Source organism: Pelobates fuscus, chromosome 6, assembly GCF_036172605.1.
Source record: "Pelobates fuscus isolate aPelFus1 chromosome 6, aPelFus1.pri, whole genome shotgun sequence".
NCBI lineage: Eukaryota > Metazoa > Chordata > Amphibia > Anura > Pelobatidae > Pelobates > Pelobates fuscus.
In genome coordinates, this window is record NC_086322.1 from 3175621 (window position 1) to 3191520 (window position 15900).

At 46.4% G+C, this 15900-nt stretch overlaps 1 protein-coding gene across 1 annotated transcript in view; it reads right to left on the reverse strand.

The window, feature by feature from the left end:
• The window catches only part of TTC31 (tetratricopeptide repeat domain 31), a 96041-nt gene that overhangs the window by 12663 nt on the left and 67478 nt on the right, over nt 1–15900 (reverse strand). The window contains exons 8-14 of the mRNA XM_063457504.1: nt 14840–15001; nt 14551–14599; nt 14383–14473; nt 12872–13013; nt 640–741; nt 424–487; nt 121–226 (exon numbers count right to left, since the gene is read on the reverse strand). Of these exons, the coding sequence (XP_063313574.1) occupies nt 121–226; nt 424–487; nt 640–741; nt 12872–13013; nt 14383–14473; nt 14551–14599; nt 14840–15001 (716 nt within the window). The remainder of the gene's footprint in view (nt 1–120; nt 227–423; nt 488–639; nt 742–12871; nt 13014–14382; nt 14474–14550; nt 14600–14839; nt 15002–15900) is intronic.

A 15900-nucleotide genomic window follows, 5' to 3' on the forward strand; every position in this document is an offset into this window, starting at 1 on the left:
TTACAGGACCCCTCACCCTATAACTGTACCTATCACTGGTCTATTACAGGACCCTCACCCTATAACTGTACCTATCGCTGCTCTATTACAGGACCCCTCATCCTATAACTGTACAATTACCTCATGGTGGGAAGCATTTTACTTGAAACAGAGGGTTTTGGTTTCATAATGGGTATGTTTACGTCGGAACGCTTATAAACCAAATAACGAGCCCCATCTGCAGCTTCTAAAACAAAGCACAGGTTAAATTTAATTTCAACTCCAACTGTTCACAGTCACCCTAATGAGGTCACAACACTGTCAAAGTACATCGTAGAGACATTATCTACAAAATACATTAATCAAACAATGAGGCTCATTTCCAGCCCTGGAGTGACCCTTTAAACCCACTTTGATAAAGCCATAAATTAACCCTTTACTTACCAGGTGGGATGAGGGGAGGACTAAGGGGGGAGCTATTAGGAACATTCACTCTGTTTGTTGAAGCCTGCACAAAAGAGGAGGAAGGAGAGATCAGGACTGAGTGAGGGTACGTTCAGCTGGACCTAAAGATTTGGGGAGACCGTGTTCCAGAGCATTAAGGAATGAGCAGGAAGGGAATTTAGAAAGAAAGAAATCATTGTGAAAGAAAGGACTCACCTGCATCTCTAGCTGACACTGTAATATCTCAGTGGCAGCTTCGGTGTGATTTACATCCGATGCCAAGACTTTCTGAAAGGCAGCTATAGCCTCCGCGTATCTCTGGAGAAAGGGAAAAAACTAAAACAATGACTAAGGATCACATCGAATGCAGTCCCAATGACTCTTTTCAGGAGAGTCCTTAGAGTCCAGTGATCCAGGATTTAGAGATTACATTATTCTATAGCAAGAGCCTGGATATGAATAAATACCAGACTGGGTAAAGAAGAGCAATAAAGGTCACCTTGACCTAAAATGATTCATTCACATACCTTCTCAATTAATGTCCTCTAATCCCCCCTAAAACTCCCTCTCATACCTAGATCTCTATTTATGTGCCCTAACCCTTATATATTTTAGTCCCATTAAAGGGACACTATAAGCACCAGCACAACTTTGTTTAGGTTTATAGATCATACCATGCAAGCTAACTGAAGATAGACACTTCTAAAGTAAACACATTGTGCTGTTCCATCTGATTAAAAATTAAACTATTTTGATCATGGAGTCTGTGGGAGTCACAGCCAGAGTAGGTGTGACTAGGTTTGCATAAACCGAAACAAATTTAACTCCTAAATGGCAGAGAATTGGGCAGTGAGACTGCAGGGGCCTGATCTTACAAGGAAAGGTTAAAAGATCTTAACATGTATAGCTTGGAGGAAAGACGAGACGGGGGGGGGGGGGGGGATATGATAGAAACATTTAAATACATAAAGGGAATCAACACAGTAAAGGAGGAGACTATATTTAAAATAAGAAAAAACTACCACAACAAGAGGACATAGTCTTAAATTAGAGGGACAAAGGTTTAAAAATAATATCAGGAAGTATTACTTTACTGAGAGGGTAGTGGATGCATGGAATAGCCTTCCAGCTGAAGTGGTAGAGGTTAACACAGTAAAGGAGTTTAAGCATGCGTGGGATAGGCATAAGGCTATCCTAACTATAAGATAAGGCCAGGGACTAATGAAAGTATTTAGAAAACTGGGCAGACTAGATGGGCCGAATGGTTCTTATCTGCCGTCACATTCAATGTTTCTATCTATACACCAAACCTGCTTCATGAAGATAAAGTAGTTTTTGTTTTTTATATCCCATAATTGTCCTCTATTCCTCTATACACCTAGACCTTCATTAACGTACTCTAATGCCGCATAATTTCCTGTATATTTCACTGTATATGTAAATCTCTATTACCGCCCTTGATTACTCCTGTATACATAAATCAAATCCTCGTGTACTGTATACATACTGCACTGTATATATCTGAGTCTTCATTCATGTCTAACTTATAGGCTAAATGTAGCCTCTATACCTTAAGGGAATACTCCATCCAGTTGTTATGGTGCCAGGAGATCCCTTCCTTAAACAGAGGGGTTAATCCATTCATGAACAGTGCAACCCCACAGCTGGTTCTCCATCACCATTCCACGCTGTTCTCATGAACATCTGGTTTCTGAAATTCAACTAAAGGAAGCACGGTCTGCCGCAGGGCAGGAGCACCACAGACTGGTTGAGAGCAGTCAGCTGACGCTGTAGGCCAACAGGTAGGTAGTTCACGATTCTTTACCAGACTTCAATGCCTTTAATGGGTTTTGTATACCTCCAGCTACTACTACAACTTCTGAACTGCACTCATCTCGCCCCTGTATAGCATGTATAACATCTCGCCCCTGTATAGCATGTATAGCATCTCGCCCCTGTATAGCATGTATAACATCTCGCCCCTGTATAGCATGTATAGCATCTCGCCCCTGTATAGCATGTATAACATCTCGCCCCTGTATAGCATGTATAACATCTCGCCCCTGTATAGCATGTATAGCATCTCGCCCCTGTATAGCATGTATAGCATCTCGCCCCTGTATAGCATGTATAGCATCTCGCCCCTGTATAGCATGTATAACATCTCGCCCCTGTATAGCATGTATAGCATCTCGCCCCTGTATAGCATGTATAGCATCTCGCCCCTGTATAGCATGTATAGCATCTCGCCCCTGTATAGCATGTATAGCATCTCGCCCCTGTATAGCATGTATAACATCTCGCCCCTGTATAGCATGTATAACATCTCGCCCCTGTATAGCATGTATAGCATCTCGCCCCTGTATAGCATGTATAGCATCTCGCCCCTGTATAGCATGTATAACATCTCGCCCCTGTATAGCATGTATAACATCTCGCCCCTGTATAGCATGTATAACATCTCGCCCCTGTATAGCATGTATAACATCTCGCCCCTGTATAGCATGTATAACATCTCGCCCCTGTATAGCATGTATAACATCTCGCCCCTGTATAGCATGTATAACATCTCGCCCCTGTATAGCATGTATAACATCTCGCCCCTGTATAGCATGTATAACATCTCGCCCCTGTATAGCATGTATAACATCTCGCCCCTGTATAGCATGTATAGCATCTCGCCCCTGTATAGCATGTATAGCATCTCGCCCCTGTATAGCATGTATAGCATCTCGCCCCTGTATAGCATGTATAGCATCTCGCCCCTGTATAGCATGTATAGCATCTCGCCCCTGTATAGCATGTATAACATCTCGCCCCTGTATAGCATGTATAACATCTCGCCCCTGTATAGCATGTATAACATCTCGCCCCTGTATAGCATGTATAACATCTCGCCCCTGTATAGCATGTATAGCATCTCGCCCCTGTATAGCATGTATAACATCTCGCCCCTGTATAGCATGTATAGCATCTCGCCCCTGTATAGCATGTATAACATCTCGCCCCTGTATAGCATGTATAGCATCTCGCCCCTGTATAGCATGTATAGCATCTCGCCCCTGTATAGCATGTATAGCATCTCGCCCCTGTATAGCATGTATAACATCTCGCCCCTGTATAGCATGTATAACATCTCGCCCCTGTATAGCATGTATAACATCTCGCCCCTGTATAGCATGTATAACATCTCGCCCCTGTATAGCATGTATAGCATCTCGCCCCTGTATAGCATGTATAGCATCTCGCCCCTGTATAGCATGTATAGCATCTCGCCCCTGTATAGCATGTATAACATCTCGCCCCTGTATAGCATGTATAGCATCTCGCCCCTGTATAGCATGTATAGCATCTCGCCCCTGTATAGCATCTCGCCCCTGTATAGCATGTATAACATCTCGCCCCTGTATAGCATGTATAGCATCTCGCCCCTGTATAGCATGTATAACATCTCGCCCCTGTATAGCATGTATAACATCTCGCCCCTGTATAGCATGTATAGCATCTCGCCCCTGTATAGCATGTATAGCATCTCGCCCCTGTATAGCATGTATAGCATCTCGCCCCTGTATAGCATGTATAGCATCTCGCCCCTGTATAGCATGTATAACATCTCGCCCCTGTATAGCATGTATAACATCTCGCCCCTGTATAGCATGTATAACATCTCGCCCCTGTATAGCATGTATAGCATCTCGCCCCTGTATAGCATGTATAGCATCTCGCCCCTGTATAGCATGTATAACATCTCGCCCCTGTATAGCATGTATAGCATCTCCCCCCTGTATAGCATGTATAACATCTCGCCCCTGTATAGCATGTATAACATCTCGCCCCTGTATAGCATGTATAACATCTCGCCCCTGTATAGCATGTATAACATCTCGCCCCTGTATAGCATGTATAACATCTCGCCCCTGTATAGCATGTATAACATCTCGCCCCTGTATAGCATGTATAACATCTCGCCCCTGTATAGCATGTATAACATCTCGCCCCTGTATAGCATGTATAGCATCTCGCCCCTGTATAGCATGTATAGCATCTCGCCCCTGTATAGCATGTATAACATCTCGCCCCTGTATAGCATGTATAACATCTCGCCCCTGTATAGCATGTATAACATCTCGCCCCTGTATAGCATGTATAGCATCTCGCCCCTGTATAGCATGTATAGCATCTCGCCCCTGTATAGCATGTATAACATCTCGCCCCTGTATAGCATGTATAGCATCTCGCCCCTGTATAGCATGTATAACATCTCGCCCCTGTATAGCATGTATAACATCTCGCCCCTGTATAGCATGTATAACATCTCGCCCCTGTATAGCATGTATAACATCTCGCCCCTGTATAGCATGTATAACATCTCGCCCCTGTATAGCATGTATAACATCTCGCCCCTGTATAGCATGTATAGCATCTCGCCCCTGTATAGCATGTATAACATCTCGCCCCTGTATAGCATGTATAACATCTCGCCCCTGTATAGCATGTATAACATCTCGCCCCTGTATAGCATGTATAACATCTCGCCCCTGTATAGCATGTATAACATCTCGCCCCTGTATAGCATGTATAGCATCTCGCCCCTGTATAGCATGTATAGCATCTCGCCCCTGTATAGCATGTATAGCATCTCGCCCCTGTATAGCATGTATAGCATCTCGCCCCTGTATAGCATGTATAACATCTCGCCCCTGTATAGCATGTATAGCATCTCGCCCCTGTATAGCATGTATAACATCTCGCCCCTGTATAGCATGTATAACATCTCGCCCCTGTATAGCATGTATAGCATCTCGCCCCTGTATAGCATGTATAGCATCTCGCCCCTGTATAGCATGTATAGCATCTCGCCCCTGTATAGCATGTATAGCATCTCGCCCCTGTATAGCATGTATAACATCTCGCCCCTGTATAGCATGTATAACATCTCGCCCCTGTATAGCATGTATAACATCTCGCCCCTGTATAGCATGTATAACATCTCGCCCCTGTATAGCATGTATAACATCTCGCCCCTGTATAGCATGTATAACATCTCGCCCCTGTATAGCATGTATAACATCTCGCCCCTGTATAGCATGTATAACATCTCGCCCCTGTATAGCATGTATAACATCTCGCCCCTGTATAGCATGTATAACATCTCGCCCCTGTATAGCATGTATAACATCTCGCCCCTGTATAGCATGTATAGCATCTCGCCCCTGTATAGCATGTATAGCATCTCGCCCCTGTATAGCATGTATAACATCTCGCCCCTGTATAGCATGTATAACATCTCGCCCCTGTATAGCATGTATAACATCTCGCCCCTGTATAGCATGTATAACATCTCGCCCCTGTATAGCATGTATAACATCTCGCCCCTGTATAGCATGTATAACATCTCGCCCCTGTATAGCATGTATAACATCTCGCCCCTGTATAGCATGTATAACATCTCGCCCCTGTATAGCATGTATAACATCTCGCCCCTGTATAGCATGTATAACATCTCGCCCCTGTATAGCATGTATAACATCTCGCCCCTGTATAGCATGTATAACATCTCGCCCCTGTATAGCATGTATAGCATCTCGCCCCTGTATAGCATGTATAGCATCTCGCCCCTGTATAGCATGTATAACATCTCGCCCCTGTATAGCATGTATAACATCTCGCCCCTGTATAGCATGTATAGCATCTCGCCCCTGTATAGCATGTATAACATCTCGCCCCTGTATAGCATGTATAACATCTCGCCCCTGTATAGCATGTATAACATCTCGCCCCTGTATAGCATGTATAGCATCTCGCCCCTGTATAGCATGTATAGCATCTCGCCCCTGTATAGCATGTATAACATCTCGCCCCTGTATAGCATGTATAGCATCTCGCCCCTGTATAGCATGTATAACATCTCGCCCCTGTATAGCATGTATAACATCTCGCCCCTGTATAGCATGTATAACATCTCGCCCCTGTATAGCATGTATAGCATCTCTCCCCTGTATAGCATGTATAACATCTCGCCCCTGTATAGCATGTATAACATCTCGCCCCTGTATAGCATGTATAACATCTCGCCCCTGTATAGCATGTATAGCATCTCTCCCCTGTATAGCATGTATAACATCTCGCCCCTGTATAGCATGTATAACATCTCGCCCCTGTATAGCATGTATAGCATCTCTCCCCTGTATAGCATGTATAACATCTCGCCCCTGTATAGCATGTATAGCATCTCGCCCCTGTATAGCATGTATAGCATCTCTCCCCTGTATAGCATGTATAACATCTCGCCCCTGTATAGCATGTATAGCATCTCGCCCCTGTATAGCATGTATAGCATCTCTCCCCTGTATAGCATGTATAACATCTCGCCCCTGTATAGCATGTATAACATCTCGCCCCTGTATAGCATGTATAGCATCTCGCCCCTGTATAGCATGTATAGCATCTCGCCCCTGTATAGCATGTATAACATCTCGCCCCTGTATAGCATGTATAACATCTCGCCCCTGTATAGCATGTATAGCATCTCTCCCCTGTATAGCATGTATAACATCTCGCCCCTGTATAGCATGTATAACATCTCGCCCCTGTATAGCATGTATAGCATCTCGCCCCTGTATAGCATGTATAACATCTCGCCCCTGTATAGCATGTATAACATCTCGCCCCTGTATAGCATGTATAACATCTCGCCCCTGTATAGCATGTATAGCATCTCGCCCCTGTATAGCATGTATAGCATCTCGCCCCTGTATAGCATGTATAGCATCTCGCCCCTGTATAGCATGTATAACATCTCGCCCCTGTATAGCATGTATAGCATCTCGCCCCTGTATAGCATCTCGCCCCTGTATAGCATGTATAACATCTCTCCCCTGTATAGCATGTATAGCATCTCGCCCCTGTATAGCATGTATAGCATCTCGCCCCTGTATAGCATGTATAGCATCTCGCCCCTGTATAGCATGTATAACATCTCGCTCCTGTATAGCATGTATAGCATCTCGCCCCTGTATAGCATGTATAACATCTCGCCCCTGTATAGCATGTATAGCATCTCGCCCCTGTATAGCATGTATAGCATCTCGCCCCTGTATAGCATGTATAGCATCTCGCCCCTGTATAGCATGTATAACATCTCGCCCCTGTATAGCATGTATAACATCTCGCCCCTGTATAGCATGTATAACATCTCGCCCCTGTATAGCATGTATAACATCTCGCCCCTGTATAGCATTTATTTTTATTTATTATTGCCATTTATATAGCGCCAACAGATTCCGTAGCGCTTTACAATATTATGAGAGGGGGATTTAACTATAAATAGGACAGTTACAAATAAACTTACAGGAACAATAGGTTGAAGAGGACCCTGCTCAAACGAGCTTACATTCTATAGGAGGTGGGGTGTAAAACACATTAGGACAGGAATTTACAATCAAATAAGGTGGGCTGCCCTTTCGGAGAGGGCAAGAGACAGGTATGTGAGGTAAGGGTTAGTCTTGGAGGCCATAAGCTTTCCTAAAGAGATGGGTTTTAAGGCACTTCTTAAAAGATGCAAGACTAGGGGAGAGTCTGATGGCGGTAGGCAGGCTATTCCATAGGAAGGGAGCCGCCCGCGAGAAGTCCTGCAAGCGCGAGTTGGCCGTACGAGTGCGGACAACGGACAGGAGGTGGTCACGGGCAGAACGGAGAGACCGAGAAGGGACATACCTATGGATCTGTGAGGAGATATAAGAGGGGCTAGAGTTGTTCAGTGCTTTATAGGTGTGAGTTAGTACCTTGAATTGACTCCTATAGCATACAGGAAGCCAATGTAAGGACTGGCAGAGGGGTGAGGTGTGAGAGAAACGACTAGAGAGGAAAATCAATCTAGCAGCAGCATTCATTACGGACTGTAAGGGTGCAGTACGGCTATTGGGGAGACCAATCAGGAGAGGGTTACAATAATCCATGCGGGAAATTACTAGAGCATGGACAAGCTCCTTGGTAGTATCTGGTGCAAGAAAGGGGCGGATGCGGGCTATGTTTTTAAGATGGAATCTACAGGATTTGGCAACATGCTGGATGTGAGGCTCAAAGGTGAGACCAGAGTCAAGTATGACGCCAAGACAGCGCGCTTGCAAGGATGGACTGATGTTGGTACCACAAACTTGGAGGGAGAGCGAAAGAGGAGGATCAGTATTAGGAGGAGGAAAGACAAGGAGCTCAGTTTTTGAGAGATTGAGTTTCAGAAAGCGGGAGGACATCCAGTCAGAGATGGAAGAAAGGCAAGCAGTGACACGTTGCAGGACGGCAGGGGAGAGGTCCGGGGAGGAGAGATATAGCTGGGTGTCATCAGCGTACAGGTGGTAGTGAAATCCAAAAGAGGTAATAAGTTTGCCAAGAGAGGCAGTATAAAGAGAAAATAGAAGGGGACCAAGGACGGAGCCTTGGGGAACTCCAACTGAGACAGGGCAAGGGGAGGAGGTATCATTAGAAAAGGAGACACTGAATGAGCGTTGGGAGAGATAAGAGGAAAACCATGAGAGGACAGAGTCACAGAGACCAAGCGATTGAAGAGTTTGAAGAAGGAGAGCATGATCAACGGTGTCAAAGGCCGCTGAGAGGTCAAGAAGAATTAGTATGGAGTAGTGGCCTTTGGATTTAGCTGCGATTAGGTCGTTAGTAACTTTGATAAGGGCAGTCTCTGTAGAGTGGAGAGGGCGGAAGCCAGATTGAAGAGGGTCAAGGAGAGAGTTGGAATTGAGGAAATGAGACACACGGGTGAAGACAAGTCTTTCCAGAAGCTTTGAGGAAAAAGGGAGCAGGGATATGGGACGGTAGTTAGAGGGGGTGGATGGGTCGAGGGATGTTTTTTTTAGTATAGGTACTACAGTGGCATGTTTAAGGTCAGCAGGGACGATGCCAGAGGAGAGCGAGCAGTTGAAGATGTGTGTTAGAGAAGGCACGAGACAAGTGGAGAGAGATCTAATAAGGTGAGATGGGACAGGATCGAGCGGGCAAGTGGTGGGGCGAGAGGAGCAAAGAAGAGCAGCCACCTCTTGGTCAGTAGCTGGGGAGAATGTCTGAAGGGTAGGAAAGGCATGATCTATGTGTGATTGAGAAACAGAAAGGCAAGGAGGGGAGAATTCTTTCCTTAGCTGTTCAATCTTGTCAGTGAAGTAACATGCGAAGTTATCAGCAGTAAGGTTAGTTTTGGGGGTGGCCACAGCAGGGCGAAGAAGAGAATTAAAGGTGTGAAAGAGACGCCTGGGGTTGCGGGAACATGAACTAATGAGAGTGGAAAAATAGGACTGTTTGGCAAGGGCAAGGGCTGCACTGTATGAACACAATATGAATCTATAATGGAGAAAGTCTGATTGTGTACGAGACTTCCTCCAGGAGCGTTCAGCACAACGGGAGCATCTTTGCAGGTAGCGCGTTGATTTAGTATGCCATGGTTGGGGGCGGGTCCTCCTCGAGGTGCTTGTTTGGAGTGGCGCTGCAGTGTTCAAGGCAGATGTAAGAGTAGAGTTATATATGGAGATGGCCTGTGAAGGACAGGAGAGGGAAGGGATGGACAGCAGTTGTGAATCAATGTCAGCTGACAACTGTTGGAGATCAAGAGAATTAAGGTCCCTCCTGAGTTGAGGGGGGTTAGGCTGAGGTTTTTGGGTGAGGGGGTATGTGAGAGCAAATGATAAGAGGTGGTGATCAGAGAGTGGATATGGAGTGTTGCAGATATTAGATACTGTACATGCATAAGTGAAGATTAGGTCAAGGGTATTGCCAGCTACATGGGTGGGAGAATCTGCCCACTGCGATAGCCCGAGGGAGGAAGTCATGGAAAGTAGTTTGGTGGCTGCAGAGGTCAAAGGTGGGTTTATAGGAATATTGAAGTCCCCGAGAATTAGGGATGGAATGTTAGAAGAGAGGAAATAGGGTAGCCAGGCAGCAAAGTGGTCAAGGAAGAGAAGAGGGGAACCAGGGGGGCGGTAAATAACAGCAATGTTAGCAGAGAAGGGTTTGAAAAGGCGAATTGAGTGTATTTCAAATGATGGGAAAGAGAGAGAAGGGGGGGTGGGAAGAGGTTTAAAAGAGCAGTGAGGGGAGAGGAGAAACCCAACACCACCACCTTTACATTCAGAGTTTCTTGGGTTGTGGGTAAGTTGGAGACCACCGAAGGACAAAGATGCAGGGGTGGCAGTGTCAGAGGGGGAGAGCCAGGTTTCTGTTATGGCTAGTAAATCTATAGAACGAGAGATGAAGAAGTCATGGACAGCAGTGGATTTAGTTATATTGCAAATAGAGCGTGCGTTCCAGAGGGCAGTATTGAAGGAGGATTTAGAGGAACATGAGATGGGTATGAGATTAGTGTGGATCCTTGGGTTAGTATGTGCTGAGTTTGTTGCGAGGGGGCCGGGGTTAGGAGAGACATCACCAGCAGCTAGGAGCAGAAGGATAGAAAGGAAGTGAAGGTGGGAGTAGGATTTGAAAGTTTTGTAGGAGGGTATGTATGTAGAGGATTTGGGAGGAGTTGGTGGAGATAGGCTGGAAAGGTATGTGTAGAGTGCATGAGATGAATAGAGAGGGGAGGGGAGTAAGGTGGAAGTAATAATTATGGTGTTGCTAGGGACAGGTGAGTGAAAGGATAGGGATATTTTAGTGATGAGAGAAGTTAGTGTTAAAGTGAAAAATAGAAGGTATAATAGCATGTATAACATCTCGCCCCTGTATAGCATGTATAACATCTCGCCCCTGTATAGCATGTATAACATCTCGCCCCTGTATAGCATGTATAACATCTCGCCCCTGTATAGCATGTATAACATCTCGCCCCTGTATAGCATGTATAACATCTCGCCCCTGTATAGCATGTATAACATCTCGCCCCTGTATAGCATGTATAACATCTCGCCCCTGTATAGCATGTATAACATCTCGCCCCCTGTATAGCATGTATAACATCTCGCCCCTGTATAGCATGTATAACATCTCGCCCCCTGTATAGCATGTATAACATCTCGCCCCTGTATAGCATGTATAACATCTCGCCCCTGTATAGCATGTATAACATCTCGCCCCTGTATAGCATGTATAACATCTCGCCCCCTGTATAGCATGTATAACATCTCGCCCCTGTATAGCATGTATAACATCTCGCCCCTGTATAGCATGTATAACATCTCGCCCCTGTATAGCATGTATAACATCTCGCCCCTGTATAGCATGTATAACATCTCGCCCCTGTATAGCATGTATAACATCTCGCCCCTGTATAGCATGTATAACATCTCGCCCCTGTATAGCATGTATAACATCTCGCCCCTGTATAGCATGTATAACATCTCGCCCCTGTATAGCATGTATAGCATCTCGCCCCTGTATAGCATGTATAACATCTCGCCCCTGTATAGCATGTATAACATCTCGCCCCTGTATAGCATGTATAACATCTCGCCCCTGTATAGCATGTATAACATCTCGCCCCTGTATAGCATGTATAACATCTCGCCCCTGTATAGCATGTATAACATCTCGCCCCTGTATAGCATGTATAGCATCTCGCCCCTGTATAGCATGTATAACATCTCGCCCCTGTATAGCATGTATAACATCTCGCCCCTGTATAGCATGTATAACATCTCGCCCCTGTATAGCATGTATAGCATCTCGCCCCTGTATAGCATGTATAACATCTCGCCCCCTGTATAGCATGTATAACATCTCGCCCCTGTATAGCATGTATAACATCTCGCCCCTGTATAGCATGTATAGCATCTCGCCCCTGTATAGCATGTATAACATCTCGCCCCTGTATAGCATGTATAACATCTCGCCCCTGTATAGCATGTATAACATCTCGCCCCCTGTATAGCATGTATAACATCTCGCCCCTGTATAGCATGTATAACATCTCGCCCCCTGTATAGCATGTATAACATCTCGCCCCTGTATAGCATGTATAACATCTCGCCCCTGTATAGCATGTATAGCATCTCGCCCCTGTATAGCATGTATAACATCTCGCCCCTGTATAGCATGTATAACATCTCGCCCCTGTATAGCATGTATAACATCTCGCCCCTGTATAGCATGTATAGCATCTCGCCCCTGTATAGCATGTATAGCATCTCGCCCCTGTATAGCATGTATAGCATCTCGCCCCTGTATAGCATGTATAACATCTCGCCCCTGTATAGCATGTATAACATCTCGCCCCTGTATAGCATGTATAACATCTCGCCCCTGTATAGCATGTATAACATCTCGCCCCTGTATAGCATGTATAACATCTCGCCCCTGTATAGCATGTATAACATCTCGCCCCTGTATAGCATGTATAACATCTCGCCCCTGTATAGCATGTATAACATCTCGCCCCTGTATAGCATGTATAACATCTCGCCCCTGTATAGCATGTATAACATCTCGCCCCTGTTAGAACCAGTGTCGATCATACCTGGAGTCCTTTCAGCGCCTTGCCCTTCCTGAAGTAGCCCTTAATAAAGTGTGGCTGGAGAAAGAGAGCTTGTTCCGCATCGAGCAGCGATTCGTTATATTTCCCGCAGCGCTCATAGCTGTAAGAACGGTTACCCAAGAACCTGGTGGATGCACAGAAAACATTTACATTAAACAAGCTAGAAAACAGGCACAGGAATATGAGCAAAGCGTTCAGCGGACAGACAGACTGAGCGTATGAGAGAGGCTGAGCAGACAGACTGAGCGTATGAGAGAGGCTGAGCAGACAGACAGACTGAGCGTATGAGAGAAACTGAGCAGACAGACTGAGCGTATGAGAGAGGCTGAGCAGACAGACTGAGCGTATGAGAGAGGCTGAGCAGACAGACTGAGCGTATGAGAGAGGCTGAGCAGACAGACAGACTGAGCGTATGAGAGAAACTGAGCAGACAGACTGAGCGTATGAGAGAGGCTGAGCAGACAGACTGAGCGTATGAGAGAGGCTGAGCAGACAGACTGAGCGTATGAGAGAGGCTGAGCAGACAGACAGACTGAGCGTATGAGAGAAACTGAGCAGACAGACTGACCGTATGAGAGAAACTGAGCAGACAAACTGACCGTATGAGAGAGGCTGAGCAGACAGACAGACTGAGCGTATGAGAGAGGCTGAGCAGACAGACTGAGCGTATGAGAGAGGCTGAGCAGACAGACAGACTGAGCGTATGAGAGAGGCTGAGCAGACAGACAGACTGAGCGTATGAGAGAGGCTGACTAGACAGACAGACTGAGCGTATGAGAGAGGCTGAGCAGACAGAGAGACTAAGCGTATGAGAGAGGCTGAGAAGACAGACAGACTGACTATATGAGAGGAGCTCAGCGGACGGACCGACCATATAAAAGAGGCTGGACGGACAGAGAGACTGACCACATGAGAGGGTCTGAACAGATGGAAAGACTGACAATATGAGATGGTTTCAGCAGACTGACAGACTGACAATATCAGAGAGTAAGAGAGGCTAAACAAACAGACAGACTGACCATAAGAGAGGGGCTTAGCAGACGGACAGACTGACCATATCAGGGGCTGGACGGACGGACGGACAGACTGACCATATCAGGGGCTGGACGGAAGGACAGACTGACCATATCAGGGGCTGGACAGACAGACAGACTGACCATATCAGGGGCTGGACTGACAGACAGACTAACCATATCAGGGGCTGGACGGACAGACAGACAGACTGACCATATCAGGGGCTGAACAGACGGACAGACTGACCATATCAGGGGCTGAACAGACGGACAGACTGACCATATCAGGGGCTGGACGGACAGACAGACAGACTGACCATATCAGGGGCTGAACAGACGGACAGACTGACCATATCAGGGGCTGAACAGACGGACAGACTGACCATATCAGGGGCTGAACAGACGGACAGACTAACCATATCAGGGGCTGAACGGACGGACAGACTGACCATATCAGGGGCTGAACGGACGGATACTAACCTGCAATCTGTTGGGTTAAGCGTTAAAGCTTCTGTATAATATCTCACGGCCTCTATAAAGTGTTCTCTTTGTGCCATATTGTTGCCGATGTCTAAAGGGTAAGACACAGAAACACATGAGCCATGGACACAGAGCAAACCAGAGAAAATCTGCCATTGCAATACTCACTGGCTAGATCCATACTCTGCTGGATTTGATATTGATCCGCAATATTGGCCTGAAAAAGGGAGAGACTAGGTCAGAAGGGCGCCTGGAACCGGACCACAAAGGCAGCAGCACAACTGGACAAAAGTTCAATATACGACACATGTACTGCAGCCATAGCTTATTAAAACCACCAAACTGTGCCTCACCGCATCCTCACCATTAACCAAACTGTGCCTCACCACATCTGGAGAGACAAGAATGTAAAATATACAGAAAGTTTAACATTACTTTCCTAGAACATGTCACTCACTTTAGATGTTGGTACAGCTTTCTTGGGGATTCTCTCCTGGGACCTCTCTAACACTCTATTCCGAGACCATTCATTATCTTTATCATTCTTCTCAGATTTGGGCTTATTTTCCACCTTTTTTTTAGCCTTTTGGACAAACGTGCTCTGAAGATCAAGGTCGTCCTGCAAGAATGGAAGAGGGAGGCAATGAGACTCCTGGTGGGAGGAGAGCAATGAGACTCCTGTGGGGATGGAAAGAAAGGAGAATCCTTAGGCGAGGAGACAAAGGACAGTAATTTGACTCCTGGTTGGAAGTCTGGGTCAGTCTGTGTGTGTGTGTGTGTGGGGGGGGAGGGGATCAGTCTGTGTGTGTGTGGGGGGGGGGGGTAGGAGGCGGTCAGTCTGTGTGTGTGGGGAGGGGGGGAGGGGGTCAGTCTGTGTGTGTGGGGGGGGGGGGAGGGGGTCAGTCTGTGTGTGTATGTATATATGGGTCTGTGTGTGTGTGTGTGTGTGTGTGTGTATGGGTCAGTCTGTGTGTGTGTGTTTGTGTATATATGGGTCAGTCTGTGTGTGTGTGTGTATGGGTCAGTCTGTGTGTGTGTGTGTGTGTGTGTATGGGTCAGTCTGTGTGTGTGTGTGGGGGGGGTCAGTCTGTGTGTGTGTGCGTGTATGTGTGTATGGGTCAGTCTGTGTGTGTGTGTGTGTATGGGTCAGTCTGTGTGTGTGTGTGTGTATGGGTCAGTCTGTGTGTGTGTGTGTACTCAGTCTTCCTACTCCTCACTGCGCCGTCTGTAGTGATGCCGGGTGCCGGAATAGGATGTCATTTTCCGGCACCCTGCATCACTAAACTGTGTGCGTGGAGAGCAGTGAGCAGCAGGAAGGAGCTCTCTAGATAGAAGATCCCCACTGGACCCCAGGGATAAATACATTGATGTGAGTGTGTGCAAGAATGTGTAAATGTGTGTGTGTGTGTGTCTGTCATTGAGTGAGCGTCTGTCTGTCAGTATGTGTGTGTGTGTGTGTGTGTATGCGTGTCAGTGAGTGTTGCAATGGCCACAGCTGGACAGTGGCGGACCTGGAGA